The sequence below is a fragment of the Phyllostomus hastatus genome, unplaced genomic scaffold, assembly GCF_019186645.2.
Source record: "Phyllostomus hastatus isolate PE091 unplaced genomic scaffold, TTU_PhHast_1.1 phas_contig_40, whole genome shotgun sequence".
Lineage (NCBI taxonomy): Eukaryota > Metazoa > Chordata > Mammalia > Chiroptera > Phyllostomidae > Phyllostomus > Phyllostomus hastatus.
In genome coordinates, this window is record NW_025333872.1 from 82537182 (window position 1) to 82563779 (window position 26598).

Sequence of the window (26598 nt, forward strand, 5' to 3'; positions counted from 1 at the left end):
GTTCCAGCAGCTATTTTTAAATGAAACGTCTGTGAAAGCTTAAAAATTGCGAAGCATCCATACTGTGGACTTTACCTTATTCATTTGGGTGGGAAAGAGAGTTTTTAAGTAGAAAAAAATGTGTAAGAATTGTATTTCTTGGATTAGTTCTCACATTGTAAAGCAATGTTGACGGATTGCTGGGCAGATGTGAAGAATAATATAGAGTAATATAATAATAATTGTGGTGCATGTGTGTGTGGTGATAGGTAATACAGTGAGGGGATGGTGAGAGGAGGGGAAGTAAAGCAGAGAGGGAAGGCTGGAGAGGGAAAGACTAGATCACGAAGATAAAGGAATCGAGAGTTACATGATTGGAGACAGAGATTGTTACAGGCACAGAAGTACCCACGTTATGTGATTATTATTCAGCTTTGCCAGTGTTTATTAAGAGCCTACTGTAGTGGGAGCTGGGCTGCAACCAGATGGAACCCCGCCACGCACAGTTCACCATCTGGTGGTGGCTGTGCCACTGCCAGACCTAAGTGACTGACCATTTTATAATGTATCCAGGAAAAGTTCTTTGAGGGAAAGACGTACATTCCATTTGATTTATAATCATGAGGAACATAACAGAGAATGAAGTACTATGCGACTGTCTTCATTTCAGCAAATATGGTGATTTATTCAGTGTTTTAAAAAACAAATGGTTTAGTGAGAAGTTATAAAATTAGTTGTACATTTCATTATTACTATGTATTTCCCTGTCTATATTTGAACAAGAGTTTTGTGAAGTCCCTATTATTCTGGAACTCCTTTGTAAGTTGCTCATTGATCCCAATATGTGAAATCCCTTCATAAATTATATTGTCTGCAAAGGGAACAGGATACATTTTATTCCCCACTCCACATATTTCAGGGAGCTTCCTACTCTCCTCCTGGGCCCTGACCCACACCAAGGAAAGAGAGCTGCTTATCATTCTTTAGTAAGTGGAGCAATAGAGCCAGCGGGCGTGTGGGCATAGGGAAGTACCGGAGAAGGGGTGGGGCAAAGGAGAAGTTCATGCGAAGCTATTTTTTCACATAGAGTATATCAGGAAGGATCGGTTTCTGTTGCTCTTTCCAGATACATGCAAAACCTAGGGCGCACGCTTACAGCTCCATCAAAGGAAAAACCAGATGGAACTGCACAACGGTTAGCTCACACGTACGGGAAAAAGAAGTGCAGCCCCGGGAGGAGAAAGACAAGAGTGTGGCCAGAGGAAGATGAGGGCACTCTGGTGCTCTCCACAAATTTACCAATTTGCAAGCTCTGGGTTCTAAAAATACAATTTTCTTCCTGTCTTTCAGCCAATAAGGGCATGGTTAAGGAGTTTCGAAAATAGCAATAATAATAATAGTTGTTTTTGTTGTTGTTGTTGTAGTTGCCATGGAGACAGACACTATGCCTGTCTCTCACATCTCTCATATTATCAGCGCTCACCCACAAGATTCAGTCAGCAGGGGTCATAGTGGATGTCACACCGCTGCAGCCCATGCCCACGACAGCACGCAGACCCGAGGGGATGCGAGGGGAACGCAAAGTTGTGCTGTCCGAGGATCTAGCCCTTGCCTTTCTCGTCCCTTTTGGATTGTAAACATGTCCCTTTCCTTTAGTCCCACTTTCAGATTAGAATGAAACTGCTGTGAACTAAGAACTCCTAAGGGAGAAGGACAGAGTCATTGAAAAAGTGGCCTGTGCCAGCAGTTTTACTCTTCTCATTACAATAATCCTAACAATAATCTGCATATTATTTTTTTATTAGCTCTACTTTACAGATGAGCAAATGAGGGCTCAGAAAGGTTAAGTGAATTGTACCATGTCACATTGGCCTGTAAGTGGTGAAAGCAGAATCCAGCACTAAATCTGTCTAATTCCACACACCATATACAGGATCCAACACAAATAACACCCCTATTATTATTACAAAATCTTTTATTAAGACTCATAAGCATGCAATTCTGTAATGTGACAGTATCACCCTCATATGGCATTTTAGGTGAAATGTTCAAATTAAAACTAAATTTTACACATGTATTATTACTCTGCCAACCACACTCAAGCAGGCGTTACTCCTGCTGACCCTCCTGTATTTTGCACAATCTGTCTTTGTCATGTTAATTGAAGGAGCTCTGTGAAAATCCTCTGTGCTCTGAGTGCTGGGGAGGTCACAAATGAGTCACTGCTTTGTGTGCTTGGTAAATAGCTCTGACTTGCGGGCTCACAGTGTAGCCAGGAGCATTTCACCCAGAGTAGGCTTTGAACCTCCTGAGCAGGGGCCTGCTAATGGCTCATCTCCCATGACATTCTGAAGAGTGTTCCTCAGAAAAGTGTTGCTCAGAGTGTTACCCTCCCTTTTTTAGGACCTACTGCTATTTCTCTGGATATAGTGGTGAAGTATATGGCTCAGACTGTGCCCTCTGGAGTCAGACAAGGTCGGGGTTCCAAAGCTGGCTCTACCAGTTTTTAGCTATTCAGGGGCGTCAAACTCATTTTCACTGACGGTCACATCAGCCTCGAGGTTGCCTTCAAAGGGCAGAATGTGATTTCAACTCCTTAAAAGTTAAGGAGTAGTTACATTTATACAGTCCTAAAATTATTTTGGCCCTTTGAAGGCAACCATGAATCTGACGTGGCCTCTGGTGAAAAAGAGTTTGACACCCCCAAGCTATGTGATTTTGGCCTTAGTTTTCTCATCTGTACACTGGGGATAATAATAACATGTACTTGTGCAGTAATTGGGGATTAATAAAATAATGTGCCTGAAATCATGGCACAGTGTAGTACATAGTAATCAAGGCAGCTAAGGAAGTCTACCTGGAACTGCAGGTGCCTAGGTCACAGAGTGATTATTTAAATGTCATTGCCATTCTGATTTTTTTAAAGAACTGTTTCCTACCCCTCTCTCTGTTTAATAGGTAATAATTTCCCTGTAGATGGATCTGTTACTTCTGGAAACAATCATTTCTTCATACATAATAGCCTGCAGGGCTTGGTGCCATTCCAACCTTAGCCACACACACACACCCAGCTGACTTGTAGACAGTGACAATAACGCTCCATCTTACTTTTCTTTTTTGTCCCCTTTCTTCTTCAGCCAGGTCACCAAAACACGAAAGCTCTTAGCTATATGTGTGGATCAAATACATGTCAGACATCCCTGTAAAGTATATCTGTCTAAAAAGCATGGCCCCTCCCCGGATGCCAAGGCAGGGGAAGAACTTAATTTTTAATCAGGAAGCATTTAGGGGGACATTTTTAATCAGCCACATCATTTTTCTCTAAGTTTTGGTAAGCATAAATGTATTTGTGTGCAATTTTACCTAATTAAGAGTTTTTTCACTTGTAAATCGCAAAGCTCAGTTCCCAAGATGCCTTTCTGGGGTGGGAACTGAGCCCCAGATATCAGCATTCCCATGTGATACCCAGAGATCTAGGGAAGTAAGAGGGTGGCAGCCAGATGTTTGGAAAGTCAGCTCGATGCAGGAGGAAACTAGATCCAAGGGCCGCCTGCAACTCTTGCTCTGAAGAGCCAGAAGTCCCCTTTAAGAAGTTTCTGAGTCATGTGTGTTGAATTTTAATGAACACATTCTTCTTCAGCTCTTTAGGTGGCAGAAAAAAGTCTGTAATGTACATAGATATTTTAGTTTTTGTCCTGTTCCCAGGACACCTGATTGGGTGTTCGAGAGTCTACATAGAAAGGGAGGAGGAAGACATGGACCTTCATTTCTTTTAGTGAGGAGTTTCCAAGGTTGGGGAAGTCACAGCTCTGAATCTACTTGAACCCAGCAGTGAACTCGAAATAATCACAGCAGAACAAATGTCAGTGGAGGTCAAAGATTTCATGTCTTTGCATCTGGGCAGAGCTCTATACTTGGATGATAATCTATGTGCAGATCATCATTCTTATTTTTAAAATTAAGTACAGTATTCTTGTTTTATCATGAATTATTCATTTCACTGATTTACAAATTTGGCTCAATGGCATCTTATGCTTTCTTCTATCACCTTTTCTTATTGTTGTTTTTTATATTTTAAGCCAAACTACTAAACACTCTGTTCTTAGGCGACATTAAATCAACTTTATTTTTGCTGTAGAAGCTCACTGCTCAACAAGGGTCTTTGCATATTTTTATCTCTAAACATCCACAGAGTGTTGCCCGCAGGCGCTCTTCAGGTTGCTTGGGTTCCCCTTGTGACCACCGCTTTGTCCTTACCACCCACCACTTTCTTGTTTTTTGTGCACAATAAATTTTAAAATGACATTTCAGCCAACACTTTTGGTAAAAAAAATCCTACCTCAAGGGAGGAAAAATCAGGTGGTTTTTTTATCCACTTGATTTATTTTTACCATTAAGCACAGGCATTTAAAGGCATGCAGGGAAACCAGTGTGTGATGAAGTCCAGGTGGCCAAAGAATCAAGTTTTCTGTAAACAAAACAAGACGAAACAAAAAGACACCCAGAGGAACCATATTTAGGGTATGTCTTCACTAGCTTTACGTGCAACGATGGTATACAAATTTCTCATGAAATTCGGGGAACTTATCAAAATATTCCCCTCACTGTGAGAAGCTAATTGTGCATCAGTTGACATTCTGTGCCCTTGGCTGGAGAATCTTACATGGGTTGAAGTTTTACAGACAAACAAGAGTTCTAAGATATATCAAAAACTAGAGTATGTAATGGCATAGAGTGTTTATTAGCTTTATCATAATATCCACCATGGAGAAGTATATTACATGGTAGCAGAAGTAGGCATTTTTTCATGTTGTTATATTTTACGTCAAATTAAAATGTAAGTACAGGCTAATAAATAAAATCCTTCTGTGCCTTTCAAAAAACAAATATTCCCCTCCCTCAACCAAGGAGATACTTTAAGGAGGAATTTAATAATGACTTGGTGATGACAATAGTGCTGAACAGCTGTCGATTTAATATTCAGGATTCTCAATGGTTCAAGTATTAAGTGTCCATGATTTACATTGCTATACACATGAGGGATACATAAGTGACATTTTTCCTTGATCAAGTGTTCCCACCAGGCACAATACAGAGGAAACCATCAAATCCTCTTAGAAACATTGGCACATGGTACAATCAAGTGCTTCAGTGCTTCTCTCTTTTGATCTTTTTAAGATGATCCCCCAAAAGTCACACTGCAGTTGCCATTCTGGTATTTTTCTGATTCCCACTACTTGAATGTTGCTGCAAAAAAAAATTAGCACTGAAAACCTATAGGCAGAGCTGATTTCCTGGTTACTGGCAAAAGTATTCTCCTAAAAATTGCCTTTGTGAATATCGTACATTCCTGAAATTCTAACATTAAAATTTTATTACATTTTTTCCTCTACGTATTAAACTACAAATACCCAGGGAAAGGTAGCTGTTGAGGAATAGAGGGGACATATAAAATGGAGTCAATTTTAAATAAGCTGCTGACATCGTTAACATTATGAAGTTTGAGGCATGAGGAAGTAATTCTATTCTTGTTCTGACTAGCCTGGGAACTTCATCTTTTGAACTTTCCAGTCCTGCGTCAGTGCCTGCATGTATATCAGTTGGCTGTATCTCAATACTTGGACATACACCAGACTTCTAGATAACCCTCTGATTGTTCCCTGAAGGACTCACAGATGCAGACCACCTGACATCCACCTGACATCCATTATCCAGACCACAGGACGTGACCAGGCCTCCAGGTGCCCATCTTCTCAACCACCTGGCATCCATCACCCAGATGCTTGATATGCGACTGATAATCCTGGGCTAACTCTAGGGCTGAGAATGCAGGTCTGATCATTCAAAAATGTACTTTTTACTATAAGAACTCTTAACTTTTCTTTCTTCTTTGGAACACTTAATGGGTTTTTGCCTAGCTATGGTCCGAGGTTATAAACTCTAAGACCCTTGAAATACATCTCTTATTTATTTCTTTCCAAAGTCCAGCCTCTTTTTGAGGTCATTAGACACTGTAATGCTTCTAATTCTAGCATTTATTTGCAGATTTCTCAACGTTTTAGTTGGCAGCAGATTTCTATGAGGGTAGGGAGCAAACACTATGAGGGAGCCCGCCCCTGACAGCGTGGAGGAGATGCTGTAAGAGAAAGAAGAAAAAAATAGGAGGCCACTTTATGGAGAGTAAGGCCTGAAGGTTCACATTTTTAAGAACCAATGTAATGTTCCCTTCCCCCTGAAGTCTTCCTCATTTTTCCCAGTCAGAAGCAAGATGATGCCTCTCTCCTGTCAAATGGAAGAGGATTCATCAGCTATGTCATGATCTTCCCACACACTGTCTTGCACTGTGGCAGTTTTAACAAATGTTTAATCTCCTATTTTGTGTACAGATATATTTCATAAATCCCCGATCCTCTTTTATTATTTTTAATTCATAGGTGGGTTTGCCTAGGCCTAGGACAAGTCATTTTACACAGTATTTCATTCTAGAGGCAGGAGATGAGGAAGAACAAAGACTGTCTTCTTTCTTGAGAACAAATGATGGTCCCCTGAACTATGAGCTCAGAACACCCTGTGGACATATAGAGGTTGTCTTTGAGTGTAGGAAAAACACACTATAAATCAGATAAGGCCTATCTTAAGCAAATACTCTATTGATTAGATCATGTGCTGTTTGAATAACAAGAGTAAATTCATTTTTGCATAGGTCTTTCTCTCCACTACTGATAATCACACCTGGCATTTGTTAACTTCCCCTTTTTGTTTCAAAGAGATATGAGTCATCTGAAGGGAAGAAAAGTTAAATGACTTGCCTACACAGCAGAAAGTCCCAGTGGGTGCAGAGCATATTATATCCAGAAGGGAAAGTGGGATCACTTTAATAACATAAATGTCTACTGATCTTTTTCTAGAGAAGAATGACTACACTTTTTTTTACTATATCATTTGGAAATTACATTACCCTCCTTCCATTCATCCAGATGTAAGCCTCAGAACCATTTTGTCTTCTCCTTTGTCCCCATAATCTAAGATCCCTCCATTCCATTTTGGCAATGTTCAAAACATTCATTTTCTCTGAAAATAATGCCAGTTTCACCACCTAGACTATTTAACAATGACATAAATGTTTTAAATAAATATCCAATCCATTTTCTGCACTGCCAAATACTTTTCTTTCTTTTTTTAAATTAGTATGTCTTCTTTTTTAAAAATGTAAATTATTTTTTAAATTATTTTATTGTTCAATTAAAGTTGTCTGCATTTGCCCCCTCCACCCCTGCCCACCCCAGCCATCCCTACCTCCCTCCCTTCCTTCCACCCTCCCCCTTGGTTTGTCTGTGTGTCCTTTATGGTAGTTCCTGAAAACCCTTCCCACCATGGTCCCCTCCCCTCTCCCCTCTGGCTATTGTTAGATTGTTCTTAATTTCAGTGTCTCTGGTTATATTTTGTTTGCTTTTTTCTTTTGTTGATTTTTCCAGTTAGAGGTGAGATCATATGGTATTTGTCCCTCACCACCTGGCTTATTTCACTTAGCATAATGCTCTCCAGTTCCATCCATGCTGTTGAAAAGGGTAAGAGCTCCTTCTTTCTCTCTGCTGTGTAGTATTCTATTGTGTAAATGCACCATACTTTTTTGATCCACTTATTTACTGGTGGGCACTTAGGTTGCAGTATATGTCTTCTTAAGTGAGTTTTAGATGAATTTTAAAAAACATTTTATTTATTTTTAGAGAGAGGGGAAGTGAGGGGGAAAGAGGGAGAGTAACACTGATGCAAAACATCAATCGGTTGCCTCCTGTAAGCCTCGCCTCATATGGCAACCCAGGCATGTGCCCTGACCTGAATGCAACCTGTAACCTTTCACTTTGTAGCAGGACACTCAACCGACAGCCGTACCAGTCAGGGCCAGGATACTTTTCTTAAAGATTTGAATATTTTACTACTTGATTCAACTATCTGTTGATGTATGTACAGAGAAATCCACATTTTATTAAAATGTGCATCTGAATAGTTGATTCCCTGCTTCACATCTAATCATTCAGGAAAAGAAGAATCTTGCTTTTTCTGAAACACACCTCTGCTTTTTTAATGCTGTGCTTTTCCTTGTTCTTTTCTCAGCACGAAGTCTATACCTAAAAACCTATTGGCCTTGTTCCAGGTTCTGTTGTAAACACTGTGAACACCTTATTTCACTTATTCCTCACAATAACCCCACAAGATGAGTTTTCTTTTTCCATTTTATAGTTGGTACTTGGGTTTAAAACGCTTCCAGAGTTATAAAGTAAGTGACAACAGAATGTGAATTCACCTCTGACGTTAGTTCAAGTGGCGCTCTTCGCCTTCCCTCTTCAACTGACTGACACGCTCCATCTCAAATGCAAATATTTTGTTCCCCTTCTCATGTTCTTTGTGTTGTGACATTTAGTTGGCTAATGTCATGAGGAATTTTTGCCACTAAGCTTATGAGGAATATTTGTCTATAGTTTTGGGCATTGTAATTTTTTCTTTATAATTTCTGTATCCAAGAAATAATGGCCTCATAAAATGAATCAGAAAATATTCCCATTTCTTTTATTTTCCACTAGAATTTGTATAGCATTGACTTTTTTTTCTTTAATGTTTCATAGGTCTTATGATGAAGTCATCTGGGCCTAGAATTTTCTTTGTAGAAATCATTTTAATTATAAATGCAATATTTTAATTGACAAGGGGCGATTCAGATTTTGTTTCTTCTTGGGTCATATTTTATGTTGTCCTTTAAGGAAATTTTCTATTTAAATCTAAGCATTAAACTTACTAGCATAAAGTTTTCCATAATATCCACTCAATATCTATAGAACCCTCTCTTTCATTTTGCTGTTTCTGATCTTGATATTTTGTATGTTTTCTCTTTTTTTTATTGATCAAGCTAGGAGGAGACTTATTAATTTTATTGACCTTTTTAAAAAGCCAACGTCTTGCTTCTCTTATTTTTTCCTACTGCTTTACTCTTTGCTATTTCACTGATTTTCACTTTTTTTCATTCATTCTCCTAAAATAGAGTTTAATGTAAGCCTCTCTTTTTAGCTTCTTAAGTTGAAAGCTTGTATCATTGATTTTGGATCTGTTTTCTTTTCTGTGTAAGCACCAAGTGCTATAAATTTCACTTTAAGCACTACTTAAGTAAGTTTCATTTAACAAATTTTGATATATCATATGTTCATTCTCGTTCACCTCAAAATATTTTCTGAATCTTCTTTTGATTCTGCTTTGAACAATGGGTTAATTTAATTTCCAAATATTGTTTAACTTCCAAACTGTTTAATTTCTAAGTAGTTGGAGGAATTTCCACATGTTTTTGTTTGCATTCTAGTTTAATTTTATTGTTAGAGAGTATACTTTGGACCGTTTTTAACCTTCAAATTTATTGGGAATTGCTGTATGGCCTATGGTCTATATTGGTAAACACGACATGCATACTTGAAAAGATTTTGTGTTATGTTGTGTGGTGTCTCCTAGACATGTCTATTAGCTGGTTGATAGTGTTATTCGAGTCTACTATATTATTCTAATTTTCTGTCTACTTTTTCAATTAAATACTGAGCAAGAAGTATTGAAATGTTCCATCATGATTTTAAATTTATCTATTTCTCTTTTCAGTTCTGTAAATTTGCCCTGCTCGTTATTAAGTGCATATATATTTTTAATTGTTGTATTTTCTTAGGTAGACTCTTTTAACTTCATGAAATGTTTCACTTTTTCTGCAGTAATATCCCTTGGCTAGAAGTTTATTTTGTCTTATACTAATTTAGCAACTCCAGTTGTCTTTTGCTTACAGTTTACATGTACATTGTTTTCTACCCTTGTACTTTCAACCTATATGTGTCTTTGCATTTAAAGGGAGAGTGATGGGGTGAGTGGATGCAGACAACTGTAACTGAACAACAATAAAAAAATAAATTAATAAAATAAAGTATGCCTCTTTTAGCAGGGGGATAAATAGTGATAGAGGGAGAGTTGACTTGGGGTGGTGAGCACACAATACAGTATATAGATGATGTGCTATGGAATTCTGCACCTGAAACCTGCATAATTTTGCTAATCAATGTCATCCCAATAAATTGAATAAAAAGGAAAAAGATTTTAAAAAACAATTGATTAACAGCCTTTATTGCATTTGCAACCTTTAACCTGAATAGCATGTAACATTATATTCAAAAGTTCTAGGGATAATGACATAGACAAATCGGGGGCATTACTGTGCTTACCATATCTCTTCCTTTTTAAAGTATGTTTCTTATAGGCAGCACAGAGTAGAGTTTTGCTTTTTTTCAATGCAGTATCAGATTCTCTGCCTTTTATTTTGTGTTTAGTCTATTTACATTTAATAAAAATTATACTGTGGATTTTAAGTCTTTCATTTTGTTGTTATTTCTGTTTTACTGGTACTCCTGTTTTTTTCTCTACCGCATTTTTTCTGGTTTCTTTTGTGTTGCAAATATGTTGCAGTATTTTATTATAAATCTTGTATTGACTTTTAAAAATATATTTTAGGATATTTATAAAATATATTAAAATCTATGTAGGATTCATTTATTTTAGAGTAATTTACCCTTACTTAAAGACAGATGGCCATACCTATAACAGCTATGTACAAAAAAGTTGTAAAATTGTCCTTGGTTTTACAGTGGTAAATTAAAAACATTAAAATTCTCCAATCAAACAAGGTATGCAAGGATTTTTAAATTGTTCTTTTTGTTAAACCATGAGAGCAAAATAACTTACAGGAATATAATGATAAGAGCTGAATGAACATGCCACCAGTGGAGAAAGGGAGTATCTTCCCAGAACCAGTATTTTTCCCCATTCCATCTCTATTTGATGTTGACCAAAACATACCATTTCCATTTAATTTAAAAAATGCAAGTGTGTATGCACATATATCCAGCTGCTTTATGTACAATAAAGGAATGGAGAAAGGGAAAATGAAAAAACAGAGGAAACTATATTGTAGTAATCAAGATGTGGTGGAACCAAACTGCACTTTTCTAACTGAGAATGTCTTCCTGGTCTGGAGGAACAGAGTTCTGGAGTAAGGTAGCGTGTTCTCTTCTTAGTAGACACCTCCTCTCTGCTGCTGGAACACATCAATTGTGTCTTCATCCTCCATTTCCAACTGTGCAGGTGTATCTGTTTCATTGATTGGCTTCCTGTCTAATCAGAATTTGATCTGCCTCATTGACAAACCCTGTCCTTCCCAATAGGCTTTCATTAGTTTACTAAGTGGTGTATGCTTCTTACTCTTAAACTGTGCAACAGAACAATCTTGCCCTGCCACCTTCAAATTAACATGATCATTGTTCTCAATCTTGACTTCTTTCTTGGGAATGTATTCTAAGCATATTAAAGAGAGATGTTTAGTCCGCCATGGTGAGCACTGGAGTCTCCTCACCTGCTGCTTCACAAAAGAGGTACCAGGTCCATGCCTAAGGAGCACACAAGCAGCATGAGGAGTGGTGGAAGAAGCTAGAAGAGTTTTTATTTCTCTGTTTGTGTTGCTAAATATTTACTCATTAAAATGACATTTTTCATTAATTATTTGAACAAATTTTCTTTCATTATTCGAACATAGTTATAGTACTGTTTTGAAGTTTATAGAATTTCAACCCCTAGTCCCACTTTAAACTAGTTTCTGTTAGTAGTTTTCCCCCCTGTTTTTCTATAACTTATACAAAAATTATGTAAACATTTTTAGTTTGAAAAGTAGACACTGTAGCAACCATGGGAATCTATTTTGCTCTTCTGAGGACTATCAAGTTTATTTTAATTTTATTTTTATTTTTAATTTTATTTTTATTTTTAATTTTATTTTTATTTTTATTTTTGTCTAACAGTCTGGAATTTGCTGGGACTCAAATTATGAAAACTGTCTTCATGTGGTATGTGGTAAATGATGTCTGTGCTCAGATATTTTTTACTTTTAGTTGCTGAGTTTTTTGTTTTTTTGTTTGTTTGTTTTTTCTGGTATCCTAGATGTCTCCACAGCTCAAGGGGGGAAAAAAAATCCTATGACAAAAGAGATGTTTGTGTGTGTGTATCTGTGTGTATGTGACTCATCTTGATTTTGCTTGATGAAATTCACAGGTGTAGGACTGGTACATGTTGAGCATTTCTGCACCACACTGCCACACCAATGGACTTCTCCTTGCCAACATGCCATGTTTTTACACATTCTTATCAGTCTTGCCTCCTCTTCCAGAACATGATGGTAATGGGTTTCAGGGTGTTTCAGAAACCATCCAGTCTACCCCAATCTACTTGTCCAAAGAAACAAGAGGTTATTCATTTTGACTCTGGAGAATTTTACTCATTTGGAAGAAGTTAATTCTGCCAACTCTGCCCTAGGTCTTCTCTTTTTGTTCTCTCTTATGGGGGCGTTTACCACACTTGGGGTGCTTATTTATTTATTATGGGTCAATATAATCAGTATTTCCTACCATAATCAAAGATGGAATTGTTGGATTCTTTTCCTGACTTCCTAAAACCAGAAACATGAAAACAATTAAAATGACATGGAAATGATTTAAATAATAGCAAACATTTGCCTAATACAGCACAATTTTTAAGGCATTATCCAGTTTATTTTCTAATATGATCCATATAATATGTGGAATAGGTGTTATTATAATTACAATTTTACCAAAATAAGGCTAAATTTTCAAAGTCTCTTAAATAGCATTTATGACATGTAGCAATTATGATGCATATTCACAGGGTGCATGAGACAATCATGCTTTAATGTTCCCCGGGGGCTAAACCATATTCCATTCAGCTTAGTTTCCCTGGAACTGCGGCAAGGGCCCATATTTATTTTCACTACAAATTCAATATTGTTTTTCTTTACACATTGTTTCCGTAGCTATAATATTGTAGGACTGATACAGATGATATGAAAAAGGTTAATTTTAGAATTCTAATTACAATTCAATCTGAACATCTAACAATGAAGAATATTCTTATATTTTAAATTTACATTAAGTTCAAAACAGATCCATTTACTTATAATTACACAGTTAAAAACTCACACGTATTTATGTAATATGTAGTAAAATTTAAGCCAGAATATTAATTTTAGCTTATCATTATTTGACATATGATCATTAAGGAAAATATATAACAGAGATAATTACATTTAATTATGTAGACAAAAGAAATATGACCAAAGGAAAAATATAAGTACATTAACGAGAGATCACCAGGGCACCAGACCATGCTGAAATAATTTCCACTCTATGTGGTTAGCACCTGCAAGCAACTTGTACATTATGGCTGGCGTTGATGCTCACAGTTAGTCAGCCAACCTTAGAGTTGACACCATGAATGAACAGGCCAGTAGCAATACTCAATTACAGCAGGAGAGCCCATATAACCCACAAAAGGGACACTCCAGGAGCACCCAGCTCAGGTGATTAAGAAGATTGCACCACTAGGTCCCACGGAACACCTACTACATCAGGCCACCCAACCAAGACTGAAAGTCACAGCAGGTTTACCAAATGCATAGAAACAAACTCAAAGAGGCAGCCAAAATTGGGAGGCAAAAAAACATGCTCCAAATGAAAGAACAGGAGAAATCAGAAAAAGAGCTCAATGAAATGGAGGCCAGCAATTTAACAGATACAGAGTTCAAAAGAATGGTTATAAGGATGCTCAAGGAACTTAGTAAGAAGAACAAGGATCTCAGTGAGAAATACAACAGTATGATCAATGATATAAAGACCATAAAAAGAGTCAGAAATAAAGAATACAATATCTGAAATGAAGAGTTCACTAGAAAGAATGAACAACAGGCTAGATGCAGCAGAGGATCGAATCAGCAATTTGGAAGACAGGATAGCATAAAACTCAATCAGAGAAGCAAAAAGAAAAAAAACATTTTAAAGAATGAAGGTAGTTTAGGAACATTTGGGACAACATGATGCATACCAATATTCACATTATAAGGCTACCAGAAGGAGAAGAGAGCAATCAAAGGATGGAGAACCTATTTGAAGAAATAATGACTGAAACCTTCCCTAACCTAGTGAATGAAAACACACATATGAGTCCTAAATGAGATGAACCCAAAGACACTCACACCAAGACACATCATAATTAAAATGGCAAATATTAAAAACAAAGAGAGAATCTTAATAGCAGCAAGAGAAAGACATGTAGTTGTCTACAAGGTACCTTTTTTCAGACCATAAGACGCACCTAGGTTTAGGGGAGGAAAACGGGGGAAAAATTTGAAGCAAAAAATGGGGTAAAATATTTAATAACATAAATAACATAATATTTCACCAATGTAAATGTAAACAGAACCCAACAGCAGCATTAGCAAGCATCATTCCTCCCAAATTTGGCAGGGTGGGTGCATCTTATAGTCTGAAAATTACGGTAACTCTCATGATACTGTCAGCTGATTTCTCAACAGCAACATTTCAGGCCTGGAGGGACTGGCATTTATTCAGAGGGATGAAAAGAAATGACCTACAGCCCTGGCTGGCGTAGCTCAATGGATTGAGCGCGAGCTGCGAACCAAAGTGTCGCAGGTTAGATTCCCAGTCAGGGTACATGCCTGGGTTGCAGGCCATGACCTCCAGCAACCACACATTGATGTTTCTCTCTCTCTATCTCCCTCTCTTCCCTCTCTAAAAATAAATAAATAAAATCTTTTAAAAAATTAAAAATTAAAAATTAAAAAATAAAGAAATTACCTACAACCAAGACTACTTTAAACAGCAAGGCTATCATTTAAAATTGAAGGAGAAATAAAGAACTTCAGATAAAAAAACTTCAGAAATAAAGAACCAGATTAAAAAAATGCTAAAGAAGTTTGTTACCACCAAACCAGTATTTCAAGGAATGTTAAAAGTCTTCTTGAAGAAGAAGAATACTAGAGGAACATATTTAAAGATTAAAATGACAATAAACACATACCTGCAAATAATCACTTTAAATGTAAATGGCTTAAGTGCTCCAATCAAAAGACATAGCATATCTAAAATAAGAAAAGAAGACCCATATGTATGCCATCTACAAGAGATTTATCTCAGAGTGAAGGATACTCACAGCTAAAAGTTAAGGGATGAAGAGAGATATTTCATGCAAATGGATAGGGAAAAAAGCTGGGGTAGCAATACTTACATCTGACAAAATCGACTTTAAAATAAAAGCTACAGTAAGAGACAAAGAAGGATGCTACAGAATGATAAAGGGATAAATTCAACAAGAGGATATAACCCTTGTAAGTATTTATGCATCCAACATAGGAGCACCTAAATATGTAAAGCATATCTTAATGAACATAATGGGAGAGATTCACAGTAATAAGTCATAGTGTTCAATTTTAACACCCGATTGTCATCACTGGATAGATCTTCCAGACACAAAATCAACAAGGAAAAGGCAGCCTTAAATAACACACTGGGTCAGATGGATTTAATTGATGTCTCTAGACCATTTCACCCCAAAACAGTAGAATATACATTCTTTTCAAGAGTTCATGGAACATTTCCTAGGATAGGCCACATGTTAGAACACAAAACAACTCTCAATAATTTTAAGATTGGAATCATGTCAAGCATGTTCTCTGACCATAATGGCATGAAACTAGAAATGAATCACAATTAAAAACAGAAAACACCCAAAAACATGGAGGCTAAATAACATGTTACTAAATAGTAAATGGGTTAACCAAAGATCAAGGATGAAATAAAAATACCCTGAAACAAATGAAAAGAAGATCACAACAACCCAAAATCTATGGGACACATTGAAAGTGGTCCTAAGAGAGAAATTTGTAGCATTACCGGCCATCCTCAAGGAACAAACAAAAAGGTTGAGCCAAAAAAGAAAAAAAATGAAAAGGTTGAGCCAAAAAAAAAGAAACAAAAATCTCAAATAAACAATCTAACTTTACACTTAAAGAAACTAGAAAAAGGACAACAAACAAAGGCCAAAGTGAGTAGGAAAAAAATAATAATAAAGATCAGAGCAGAAACAAATGAAAACAGAATCTAAAAAATAAAATGATACAAAAGATCAATGAAACCAAGAGCTGGTTCTTGGAAAAGATAAGATTGACAAAATTTTAACTAGACTCATCAAGAAAAAAAGAGAGAAAAATAATCAAAATCAGAAGTGAAAGAGAAGTAAAAAGTGACACCAAAGAAATACAGAGTTTTAAGAAAATATTATGAACAGCTATATGCCAACAAATTGGACAATCTGGAAGAAATGGATGTATTCCTAGAAACATAAATCTTCCAAAACAGAATCTGGAAAAATCAGAACATCTGAATAGATCATTTACAACTATAGAAATTAAACAGTAATAAAATAATTCCCAACAAAAACAAAGTCCTGGACTGGATTACTCTACAGGAGAATTATACCAAACATTCAAAAAAGAACTAAAACCTCTCCTTCTCAAACTATCTCAAAAAATTCAAGAGGAGGGAACACTTTGAAGCTCATTTTATGAAGCCAGCATTATCCTAATTCCAAAACCAGATAAAGATGCAATAAAGAAAGAAAATTATAGGTCAATATCCCTGAAGAAGACAGATGCTAAAATCCTCAACAAAATATTAGCAAACCAAATCCAGCAAAATATTAAAAAGATCATACCATGATCAATTGGGATTTACTCTGGGGATGCAAGGTTGGTACAATATCTGCAATCAATAAATGTGTTACACCACATCAACAAAATGAATGGTATATACATAAACTACATGATCATATCAATAGATGCAGAAAAGGCATTTGATAAAATCCAGCACCCATTTATTTGCTGATGAAAACTGTCAGCAAAGTGGGAATAGAGGGAACACTGATGAATGTAATAAAGGCCATATATTACAAACCCACAGCCAACATCATACTCAATGGGAAAATACTAAAAGCGTTTCCCTAAAAGTCAGGGACAACACAGAGATGTCTACTTTTACAATTCTTATTCAATATAGTACTAAAAGTCCTAGTCACATCAGATGACAAGAAGGAATAAAAGGCATCCAAATTGGAAAAGAAGAAGTAAAACTCTCATTATTTACAGGTATGGTACTGTATATAAGAAACCCCAAAGATTCTACCAAAAAAAAACTGCTAGAACTGATAAATGAACTCAGTAAAGTAACAATACAAAGTTAATATCCAAAAATCAGTTGCAATTCTATACACCAATAATTTAACTCTCCAAAAAGGAAACTAAGAAAACATTCCCATTCACAATTACTTCAAAAAGAATAAAATACCTGAGAATACATTTAACTAAGTATTAAAAGACTTATACTTGGAAAATTATAAAACAATGAAGAAATTGAAGAAGATACAAATAAGTGGAAGCATATACTGTGTTCATGAATAAGAAAAATTAACATCAGTACAATTCCTACCAAGATACTAATGGCATATTTCACAGAACCAGAAGAAAAATTTCAAAAATTTATATGAAACCACAAAAGACTCTAATAGCCAAAGCAATTCTGAAAAAGAAAAACAAAGTTGGAGGAATTATGCTACCTGATATTAAACTATACTTTAAGCCCATAATAATCAAAACACCATGGTACTAGCATAAAAACAGACACATAGATCAATGGAACAGAATAGAGAGCCCAGAAATAAACCCACACCTTTATGGTCAATTAATCCTTGACAGAGGAGGCAAAAACAGACAGTGGCATAAGAACAGTGTATTCAATGAATGATGTTAGAAAATTGGACAAATAACTGCCAACAACAACAACAACAAAAGAAAGTAGACCACATTCTTACACCATACACAAGAATAAACTCAAACTGGAATAAAGACTTAAATATTAGACTCAAAACCATAAAAATCCTAGCAGATAACACAAACCATAAACTCTCAAACATTTCTCATACCAGTAATTTTTCAGATACATTTCCTCGGGCAAGGAAAACAAAAGAAAAAATATACAATTCGGACTACGTCAAACAAAAACGTTTTTTCCTCATTCTTTTTCTTTTTCTTTTTTTATTGTTGCTCAAATACAGTTGTCTCCATTTTCCACCCACTGCTCCCCACCTGCACCACTGATCCCCACCTCCCACCCTCAATCCTTCCCCTGTTGGCTTTGTCCATGTGTCTTTCATATATGTTCCTAGACAACCCTTCCCCTATTTTCCATTATCCCTTCCCCCCTCCCCATCTGGTTACTGTCAGTTTGTTCTTTATTTCAATATCTTTGATTATATTTTGCTTGCTTGTTTGTTTTGTTGATTAAGTTCTGCTTACAGGTGAGATTATATAGTATTTGTCTCCCACGGCCTGGCTTATTTCACTTAGCATAATGCTCTCCAGATCCATCCAGGCTCTTGTGAAGGGTAGGAGCTCCTTCATTCTTTCTGCTGCGTAGTATTCCATTGTGTAAATGTACCACAGTTTTTTTGATCCACTCCTTTACTGATGGGCACTTAGGTTGCTTCCAACACTTGTGCTGCTATGAACATTGGGGTGCATAGGTTTTTTTGAGTTGGTGTTTCAGGATTCTTAGGGTATAATCCCAGTAGTGGAATTGCTGGGTCAAAAGGCAGTTCCATTTTTAGGTTTTTGAGGTAATTCCATACTGTTTTTCACAGAGGCTGTACCAGTCTGCATTCCCACCAACAGTGTACAAGGGGTCCCTTTTCTCAACAACTTTGCCAGCACTTGTTATTTGTTGATTTATTTATGATGGCCATTCTCACCAGTGTGAAGTGGTATCTCATGGAAGTTTTTGCCCAGAAAAGGAAACCATCAACAAAATGAAAATACAACCCACTGAATGGGAGAACATGCCACAGGTGATACATCTGATAAGGGGTTAAATTCCAAAGTTTGTAAAAAACTTACACAACTCAACACCAAACAAACAAAAGCCCTAACAATCCAATTAAAAAAATGGGCAAATGAGTTGAATAGACACTTCTCTAAAGAGGACATAGAGATGACCAATAGACATATGAAAAGATGCTCAACATCACTAATTATTAGAGAAATGCAAATTAAAACCACAATGAGATATCACTTTACACCTGTCAATAAATCAACAAACAGCAACTGCTGGCAAAGTTGTGGAGAAAAGGGAACTTTGTTGCATTGTTGGTGGGAATGCAGACTGGTGCAGCCACTGTAGAAAGCAGTATGGAGCTACCTCGAAAAATTAAAATGGAACTGCCTTATGGCCCACTGATTTGACTTCTGGGAATTAATCTGAAGAAAACAAAAAGAATACATGCACTACTATGTTTATTGCAGTGTTGCTTACAACAGCCAAGGTTTGGAAGCAGCCAAAGTGCCCATCATGGGTAAAAAATGAGTGGGTAAAAAAGCTATGGTACATTTGCACAATGGGATAGTACTTGGTGGTAAAAAAGAAAGAAATCTTACCTTTTGTGACAGCATGGATGGACTTGGAGAAGATTATGCTAAGTGAAATAAGCCAGAGAGCCCTGGCTGGTGTAGCTCAGTGGATTGAGCGCAGGCTGCGAACCAAAGTGTCGCAGGTTTGATTCCCAGTCAGGGTACATGCCTGGGTTGCAGGCCATGACCCCCAGCAACCGCACATTGATGTTTCTCTCTCTCTCTCCCTCCCTTCCCTCTCTAAAAATAAATAAATAAATAAATAAAATCTTAAAAAAAAAAGAAAGAAGCCAGAGAAAGAGAAATACCATATGATTTCACTTATATGTGAATCCAATTAACAAAATAAACTACTGAACAAAATAGAAACAGACTCATAGATACAGGCACCAGGCTGAAAACTGTCAGAGGGCAGGGCTTTGCGGGAGGGGGCATTGGGTGAAAAGGGTGAAGGGATTAAGCAAAAAAAAAAAAAAGAAAGAAAGAAAAAGAAAAAGAAAAAAATTATGAAAACATCATAGTCAGTTCTTTGGCAGTGGAAACTGTTTTGATGACAAATAAAACAATGCTTTTATTAACAATAATAATTACTGTAATTTATTGAATACATATTTTGTAATAGACACATAATTAGATGTTTTATGTTTATTACCCCTTTCAAGTAACTAGCTAAAAAAGAAGCTTTATAATATTGTTCCAAATGTGATTAATACATTTGAAAAGTGGCTATCAATTTGCACATACACATAAAGATTAGTCCTGCAGTTTAGAATTATTTTTCCACTTTCTATTAAATACAGACAATACCTTTCACTGAATTCTGTATACATTAAGAACTCAGCAAATGTTGATTTGCTAATAAGTAAATGTAAGAAATTCCAAAATCTCACTAGTCTAGCTCTGAGAGCTTAAAAACAAAGACAGTAAATAATTGTATATTATCTTGTCCACTTTCATAATGATTCAAAAAAGGGTGATGTCTCCTTTAAGAAACAGTGCCATTCCAAGTGTGTCTGAAGAGCAAACCTAGCCTTTTTAGAACATGACTCTGTAATGTGTTCATCTGTGTTAATGTGATGAAAAAGACTAAAGACCAGACAATGTCCAACAGGAATAGATTAATAGTTCTCTTGAGCTCCATTGGACTCAGTTCCTACCCAAACCAATGACCTATGCCTTAATTGTAAAAGTAAAAGTTTGTTGAGTCTAGCTGAGCTGGGAAAGCGAATCCATGATTCAGGTTCACTTGGGGAAACCATAAAAATGAGCATGTGCTCACGGACTTGACTCATTAATTTTGGCAAAGTCTTCACTTAAATCAGTGGCCATATACAAAAATAGAAATATATAAGCTAACAGTGCAACTGCATAGACCATAAGTGGTATTTGGTGTTTAAACAGTAGCTATACTGAATTTAACACACTCATATGGGGATGCTGGTAAAGTAAAACAAGAAAAAACTTTGTGATATAAGTGATAATTTCTTTGATACCACTCATAATTTTTAAATGAGTAAGGAGAAACTGATTATAAATTTGTTAATATGGTACATAAATGATTAAGAAAAAATCATTATAGCTACTCTTGAATAGAGTTCATAAAATATTTTTAATGAGATTCATTTTTAAAAAAGATTTTATTGGTTGAATCAGTTTGGATTCTAGACATAGTCGCCCATGCCCAAATGCACTAGCATTTTCCATGTCAAAATATTTTTTTTCCTGAAACTACCTAACTATTAGCAGCTGTCTATGTGAGAATAGAGGGAGGATTGTTTTCACTTCATTCAAAGATTAATGATATTTTACAGCTTCAAAAGAAGTTTTCAGTTCTGGCTTTATGACAGGCACCTCCTTCTTGTCTCCTTTAATTTCATTGACACTTTTTCAACATAATTATTTATTCTGTGGCATATCAAAATAGTCTACAAAGCAAAAGTTTTTATTGGAAATACAATTTTGCTTGCTCTTAAATCTGCACAAGTACACTGCTCTCTTTCTCTCATTTACCAAGTAGCATTGTAATCATTCCAATCACTGCTTTTTGGTTTTGCTTAAATATTTAATGACAGTTAACGGAGATATGGAAAAGTGGTGAAAGAGAGAGAGAGAGTTGAATTTATTCTATTTTTTTCCTGGTTGCATATTTTTTGGTGAAAGAGAGAGAAAGAGAGAGAGAGAGAGGTAGTAAAATTTCAATGGTATGAATTAAGTTGTGAAATAGTAAAATTATCCACAAGTGTAATCATTTGACCTGTTATTAGAGCTAGAACAAGGGTAGCATGAGGCTTATAAACCTATATGGGAAATCAGCATGACCTTCGCCAGGCCTGACCTGCTTCTGATCACTCACTTTTACTTCACTTCAAAATCTTTGTGTTTGCTGGTCACTTTTTCACTTTGTGTGTAATTCCAGCAGGACACATTCCAGATTTCCAGATTCTGAGAATTAAACTTAAATATATATATCCCAATCTAAATCCCAGAAAACTATTGTGGTTGCTGACAATCCCATTCTAAACTTATACATGGAGAAGCAGAAGACCCAATCTAGCCAACGTAATATTGAAGAAGATAAAGTGAGCGGACTGACACTACCCAACTTGAAGACTTACTTGAAAGCTCCAGTAATCAAGACAGTGTGGTATTAGAAAAAGAACAGACAAGTATATCAATGGTATAGGATAGAAAGCCCAGAAATAAACACACATAAATACAGTAACTGAATTCTGACAATGGAGCAAAGACTATACAAGGAAGAGGATACTCTTTTCAATGAATGCTGCTGGAATAAATGGACATCCACATACCAAAGGAAAAAAAAAGAATCTAGACACAGATATTACATCTTCACAAAAATTAACTCAAAATGGATTGTACCTAAATATAAAATGCAAGATGTTAAACTCCTAGAAAATCAATACACCAGTTTAACTGAAATTTAGAAAAATATTTTGGAATGTGTCAATTAAACAAAGGAGAATTTACAAAAAAATTCTGCGTAATACAAAAAAATTTAAGTAAATACATGCAGATGGCACTGAGAGAAATTACAAGAACAAGAATCTTATGGTAATTTTTTTTTACCAAGCAAAAAAAGGGCCCACATATAAAGAACTCAGAAAAGATAGTTCCTGGTGATAGTATTGCACACACTGTTACTATATTTTAAGAGTTTTAATTCTGATGGGCTGAATACAAGAGTTTACCTGGCTCATACATTTGCTCTATAAAGATGAAAATACCAAGCAATCTTCAGTGTGAACCATCAGTATAGTCACTGTCTTGCAGATCCTATTCTTGGATATTATGGTAGGGCCTAGTGGAGACCAAGTCTTCCACATGCATTCTAGATTCCTCCACCACTCCCTCTTGCTTCTCAAGAACATCACTCCTGCAATTACCCGGCACCCATATAGTCCTCAGTCTCTTCCCTCTCAACTCATTTATATCAGCCTACAAACATACCTTTGTATCTCCATTTGGAGTGGAAAATATCACTGCCATAGTCCTTTTCAAGAACATCATGTTCCATTATTCTGCTCCACTTCAGAGCCTAATTTCTTGAAAAACTTAAATATTGTCAGTGGCTCTTCTATTTTTCTCTCAAACTCTTCCATTAAGGATTCTGGTCTTACTACTCCACTGACACAACTCCTGTGAGTTGCTGGAGAGTTCTGTATTGCCAGATCCAAGCATATCATCTTCATCAACAATGCTCACATAGCTGAGCCCTTCTCCCTTCTTAAAAAATGTTCTTCTTTGGTTTCTATGACAACACATTTTCTTGCCTTTGTTCTACTACTTTACTAGTAGTAGACACTTCACTAGACACTCCTTTGTCTTCTTGATTGGCTCCTCTTTCTCATTTAACTTTGGTGTGTCCCAGAGCTTGGCCTCAGGTCCCTTTTGTTCTCTGTATGCCTCCCTAGATCATACTCTGACTCATTCTAACAGCATGAAGTGCCATTAGTTTGTTGATGATTCTCAAATTTTCCCCTTAAACTCCAGATATATATGCCAATGTCTATTTGATATCTCTGCTAGATGTCCACAGGCATCTCAAACTTAACACACCCCCTTCCTTCCAAAACTACTCTTTGTACAGAGTTACTTCACCCATGACAGCCCATGCCACTGTGTAAGCCTAAAACCCAGGTGTCCCCTTCATCCTCCGCTTCTTGTATCCAAACTGTTACAAGTCACATGACCTCAATCTCCAAAATGTGTCCTAAATCTGTCTACTTACCTTCCCACCTTTACTACCAACACCCCAATCCAAGTCGCCATTACCTCTCACTGCAAACTATGACAATACTCTAAGTGGATATCAAGCCTCTATCATCACCCTCCTTAATCCATTCTCAACCCAGCATCCAGTTGTCAAGTCCCCATGTAAGCCCCTTAATACCATACCCTAGTACTTAAAGAAAATTCCTGCTCTGTGCCCTAATAAGAGTAGATTATCTGCCCTCTGCTTACATCTCTGTTCTCATTTCCTATTCTGTCCACCTTACCAGCTACACATGCTTTATTTTTCCCCCTCAACATGTTAAATGTTTCTCCCTTAGACTTTTGTAGTAGCCATACCTATCTGCTGTGAATACCCATCCCCTCAATTTTAGTATAGCTGGCTCCATTTTATCAGTCAGGACTCATCTTAAATGCCACCTTCTCTGAGGTGCTCTCTATAGGTACCCAGTCTAAATCAAAGCATCTTGTTCCCAGAATTATTTTCTCATTTTTAAAGTAGCAGCTGCTTAGATAATACCTCTATGTGATCCCACTGCATTGTCTTTTTAAGAAAATAATTGACATGTGTTCTGAAAAACAACAGAGCTAGGCAGAGAATAAAGTGGTACAGGCAGATTTTAATTAGGAATTATTACAGTATGGGAAAAGAGACCTCATTATAGATCTGGGCTCAATTCCTAATTTAGCAAGGAAAAATGTGGATTTATAAGCACATACCAGGGTTGGTGTGGGAAGAGGCAGATGAAAAATTACTAACAGGAAACATCCAGATTAAAAGGGGATTTCTGATTAAACCATCTTGACAGGATTCTTGCCAAAGGTATGCCAGGATGGTGAGATATCACCTAGGGGGTAGTGAGGATAAGAAATTGTTTATATGTCAAGATAGGGACTCTGGCTAAACTGACTCTGCAGGATTCTTGCCAAAACTGTGATCTTGAAGACATGCCCAAGGATGGAGCTTAGTCAGGCTCTGAGGAGCCTGTGTAGAGTTTGGCCAATGAGTCTTTGTCAGTTGCAATACAGTTGACCCTTGAACAATGTAGGGGTTAGGGGTCCTGTCCATGCCCTTCATCCAGTGCAGTTGAAAATCTTCATGTAACTTTAGAATCTCCCCAAAACTAACTACAATTGTCTCTCACTATCCATGGGAGATTGGTTCCAGGATCCCCACAGACACTAAAATCTGTAGGTGCCGATGTCCCTTATCTAAAATGGTATAGAGTGATGCATACAGTCAGCCCCCTGCACCCATGGATTCATAATTACAGACTGAACAGACTGATGTGATACTCAGGAAATGGAGGGGTGATGGCTATGGAAAATATCTGCATCTAAGTGGACCTGCATAGGTCAAGCTCATGTTGTTCAAGGGCCAACTGTGTATCTAAAATATAAAATTGATTGTTTACCTCTGTAATTATTTGGGCTGCATAGCTGTAAATACAATTGCATGATGTCCTTTGCATTAAAGAGGAGGACATACAGAGGATCCAGAGACACATGAAAAGATGCTCCATATCACTAGCTATCAGAGAGATGCAAATTAAAACCACAGTGAGATACCACTTTACACCAGTCAGAATGGCCATCATAAACAAAGCAACAAACAACAAGTGTTGGAGAGCTGGGGAGAAAAGGGGACCCTAGTGCACTGCTGGTGGGATTGCAGACTGGTACAACCACTATGGAAAACAGTATGAAATTTTCTCAGAAAACTAAAAATGAATCTGCCTTTTGACCCAGCAATTCCACTGCTAGGATTATATCCTAAGAACCCTGAAACATCAGTCCAAAAGAACCTATGCACCCCAATGTTCATAGCAACACAATTTACAATAGACAAATGTTGGAAGCAACCTAGGTGCCTATCAGTAAGTGAATGGATCAAAAAACTATGGCACATTTACACAATGGAATTCTATGCAGCAGAAAGAAAGAAGGAGCTCCCATGCTTTGCAACAGCATGGATGCAACTGGAAAGCATTATGCTAAGTGAAATAAGCCAGGCGGTGAAAGACAAATACCATGTGATCTCACCTTTAACAGGAACCTAAACAACAAAACAAAGAAACAAGCAAAATATAACCAAAGATACTGAAATAGAGAACAGACTGACAGTGTTCAGAGGGGAGAGAAGAGGAAATTTCAGGGGAATTTCAGGGGAAAAGGGGAAGGGTTTACAGGAACAAGCATAAAGGACACACGGAGGGAGGCGGGGAGGGCTGGGTGGGTGGGCTGGGATGGGAGTAAAAGATAGAAAATTGTACTGCAACAACAATTAAAATACAATAAAAAAAGAGTGTGTTCATTCTTTTTAATGGATTAACTTCTTAAATTAAAAAAACTTTTTTCCCATTGTAGAATAGTATCTCAGATATTAAATTCTGACCAATAAAGGATGTTAGCATTGGTTTCACAGGTGTTTACTCCTAGTCCCTTTTGTCCTTCTCCCATGGGAAATTTATTCTTTATTTTGTACCAAAATACTGAAAACTATTTACTTCAATTTTCAAAAAGCTGATCAGAAAAAAACTTATATAGAATCAACTCAGGAAAGCAAATGTATAATAACAACTGATTACTTTCTATTTATGCTCATTTATTTTTGGTCAGACTTATGAATATCACACTTTCAACCAATGTATCTGTTGTTCAACACTTTGGAAATGGAAAGATAAGATTTCCCACACAAAATAGGTTCCTTTTAAAAATTTAAAGATCTAACACTTGAATGTACATTGTTTTATCAGTTCTTTAGGAAACAGTTATTGTATTGACCAGATTCAGCTGGGTAATACCTAGTAACAATGCCCCCAAATCCTAGTACTGTGTGGGACAAAGCTTGTTTGTCTTTCCCACTCAGTTCCGCATGGTAGCTCAAGTAGCTGCCGCACATCATCCTTGCTCTGGAACTCAAGCTGATGGAATCCTCATCATTCTATAATATTGCCAGTTGCTGCCTCAGGAGG

The 26598-nt window shown here is 36.7% G+C and overlaps 1 protein-coding gene across 1 annotated transcript; it reads right to left on the minus strand.

Moving 5' to 3' along the window:
- Positions 1-11068: 11068 nt before the first annotated feature.
- LOC123821868 (small ubiquitin-related modifier 2-like) lies at positions 11069-23662 on the minus strand. The gene is made up of 3 exons (XM_045843572.1): positions 23622-23662; positions 11203-11441; positions 11069-11145 (listed from the first exon to the last, which is right to left on the minus strand). Exons 1-3 carry the CDS (start codon positions 23660-23662, stop codon positions 11069-11071), a joined length of 357 nt encoding a protein of 118 aa, XP_045699528.1.
- Positions 23663-26598: the final 2936 nt, after the last annotated feature.